We start from the raw sequence: 2,535 nt of genomic DNA, 5'->3' as shown, positions 1-2,535 counted from the left end.
ATGAGGCGGAATGCGTCGAAGAAGTTGAGAAGGCCCCGACACCGGATATCGCGGCGCGGAGTATGGAGCAGGCGGCGGCCATAGACCGTATCGCCGTCTGCTCCGGAAATCTGCAGGGCTCTCTCCAGAAGAGGCTCAGGGAGGCCGCGGCCCTTGTCAGGGTAACGGCCAACACCCTGGCGGAGAGAGCCCAACAGAACGAGGCGAAAGGGGAGCTAGCGGCCCTCCGCAGGGACATAAAGTCCCTCGGAGACCGCAATGCGGATCTCCAACGGGAGATCCGCGAGCTAAAGGAGGAGCTCGACGCGACTCGTCGCGCGAAGCCCCCCTCCCGGCTAGAACTTCCCGGTTCGCCCGGGAGGTCTCCCCGCAAAAGGCGGGGGGTTCCCCGGGTGAAGTTGGTAGAGGAGCTGGACGTTCCAATTAGACTGGAACGTCCAGCCGCGGGAAGGGGACAGAGGTCCCCATCGCCGGGGAGGGTTATGGGACGGAGGTCCCCAACGTCTTCGGGGGGGGGGGGGGTATGGGACGTATGTCCCCAACGTTTTCGGGGTGGGGTCAGGGACCTATGTCCCCAACGTTGGCGGGTGGCCGGGGTAATACGGCGATGAGGCCCCCTTTGAGGGGTACCTCTGCGCCGCTCTCCGAGAGCTACCCGCCGGGAGTGGTCGGCGAGGGCGAGCGAGCTTGGTATCGGTGGTACACCGATCAGATCGCCGCCCTTGTCGACCTGCGGACGGCAATAGGCCGGGGTGGGCCCCATGGACCCACCGCAACAGCTGGCCGCCCGCCTGGAGGAGCCTTCCCACCTCTCCCCCCTACCGGCGCTGTAGCACCGGGTCAGGGGGGGAAGAGGAGGAAGAAGAAAAAAGGGCGTAGCACGGGGGGGAAAGGGGGCTCTAAGCCCCCCCTACCCCGCCCACTGCCCCGCGAGGCCCGCCGGCAAGAGCGGGAGGACGGTGGGGAATGCCTCCCCCCGGCGACTCCCGGCCGGCAAGGCTCATGCAGGAGGTCCATCCTCCCTCCCCACACGTACCCGGCCAGGGCGAGCCCTGGTCTAAGGTGGTGGGGCGGAGGGAACGGACGGCTAGGGCGAGGGCCGCACAACAGGCCCAACCCCTAGCCAAGAAGGGAGCTGCCAGGCAGGCGCCTCCTCCCCGACAAGCCGGGGGGACGCGCCAGAGGCAGCGGCCTAATGGGCGTCGGGGAGGAGACGCCTCTAGGCGCAGAGTGCCCCGTTCGGCTGCGGTAACGATTACCTGCGCCGACGGGGCATATCAGGAGACGATGACCGTCGCCCGGAGGGAGATCGACCTCCCCAAGTTGGGGATAGACTCCCTCCGCGTCCGTGAAGCCGCCACGGGGGCCATGGTCATCGAGCTCACCGGGTCGGGTGAGAAGGACGGGCCGACGGCGGCACAGAGGGCCGACGGCGGCACAGAGGGCCGACGGCGGCACAGAGGGCCGACGCCCTCTACGCGGACCTTTGCCGGGTATTTGCCGGCAAAGAGGAGGTCCGACTCGCCCGACCCGTCAGGAAGGCGGAGCTGCGGCTCCGCGGCCTCGACCGCTCCCTTGCGGCCGCCGACATAGCGGCGGCCGTCGCCGGGGGAGGAGGCTGTGCGGCGGAGGAAGTGCGGGTGGGAGACATTAAGTTCCCCACCCGCGGCTTGGGCACTGCATGGGTGCCCTTTGAGGGCCGCCAACAAAGTGGTGGCAGCCCGGGCCATCCAAGTTGGATGGTCCCGGGCACAGGTGGAGCTGCTGGACAAACGCCCTCTCTAGTGTTTTAGACGCCTGGAGAAGGGACATGTCCAGCAGCACTGCAGCCGCCACGCCCAGCTGCTGCTACAGGTGCGGCAAACCGGGACACCTGGCGCGGGACTGCGCCGATAATGTCAGGTGCCCGGTTTGTTCCGGACTGGGTCGTCCGGCCGACCATAGGGTGGGAAGTGCGAGGTGCACCCCCCCTAAAAAACGGCCGAACCGACGACGGGAGACGCTCCCGGCGGCGAGTGCCGCGGCGGGATCTCGGCCGGCAGAACCGGCCGAGGGTACCGCAGCACCCTCCGACACCCGCAAACGCGGGGCGGAGGATAGCGGGGCCTCTTCGGAGGCCCCTAAGGAGAAGAGGCCACCAAAGGCCCGGCCTGCAGCCGCCACCCCATCCGCCCCTATGGCGGAGGTGGAGATGGCGGAACCGGGGGGCGTCAAATAATGCCCCCTCTATATAGAGGTGGTCCTAAATGCCACCCGCCACGGGGTGCTCAGCCGTGCCCAAGACCGGGGAGATGCCCGGCCGAGGAGATGGGCCCTCAAGAAGATGAGCCCGGACAGGCTGATCGCAGCTGTCCTTGCGGCCGACTGGCCGTGTCCCGGGGGGGAAGGGCGGGGGATTAATGAAGAAGTTGAGTGGTTCTGGGGCGCGCTTAACGACGCTTGCGACTTCGCGATGCCCCGGATCAACCCCCGCCCGCGAAGGGCGGCGTACTGGTGGAGCGAGGAGATCGCCGAACTCAGGCGAATCTCCGTCGC

The 2,535-nt window shown here is 67.9% G+C and overlaps 1 protein-coding gene across 1 annotated transcript; it reads left to right on the top strand.

Annotated features, from left to right (window-relative positions):
• Positions 1-1,810: 1,810 nt before the first annotated feature.
• On the top strand, positions 1,811-2,218 carry LOC138941319 (uncharacterized). Its single transcript, XM_070310883.1, has one exon. It carries the CDS (start codon positions 1,811-1,813, stop codon positions 2,216-2,218), a length of 408 nt encoding a protein of 135 aa, XP_070166984.1.
• Positions 2,219-2,535: the final 317 nt, after the last annotated feature.

Source organism: Polyergus mexicanus, unplaced genomic scaffold, assembly GCF_030449975.1.
Source record: "Polyergus mexicanus isolate NDT 795.1 unplaced genomic scaffold, iyPolMexi1.0 SCAF_18, whole genome shotgun sequence".
Lineage (NCBI taxonomy): Eukaryota > Metazoa > Arthropoda > Insecta > Hymenoptera > Formicidae > Polyergus > Polyergus mexicanus.
Note: the sequence above shows the minus strand (reverse complement) of the source record. Positions and strands in the feature narration are given on the sequence as shown.

Excerpts from the sequence above, each read along its gene's own strand:
- LOC138941319 (XM_070310883.1), top strand. The coding sequence starts at position 1,811 with ATGTCCAGCAGCACTGCAGCCGCCACGCCCAGCTGCTGCTACAGGTGC.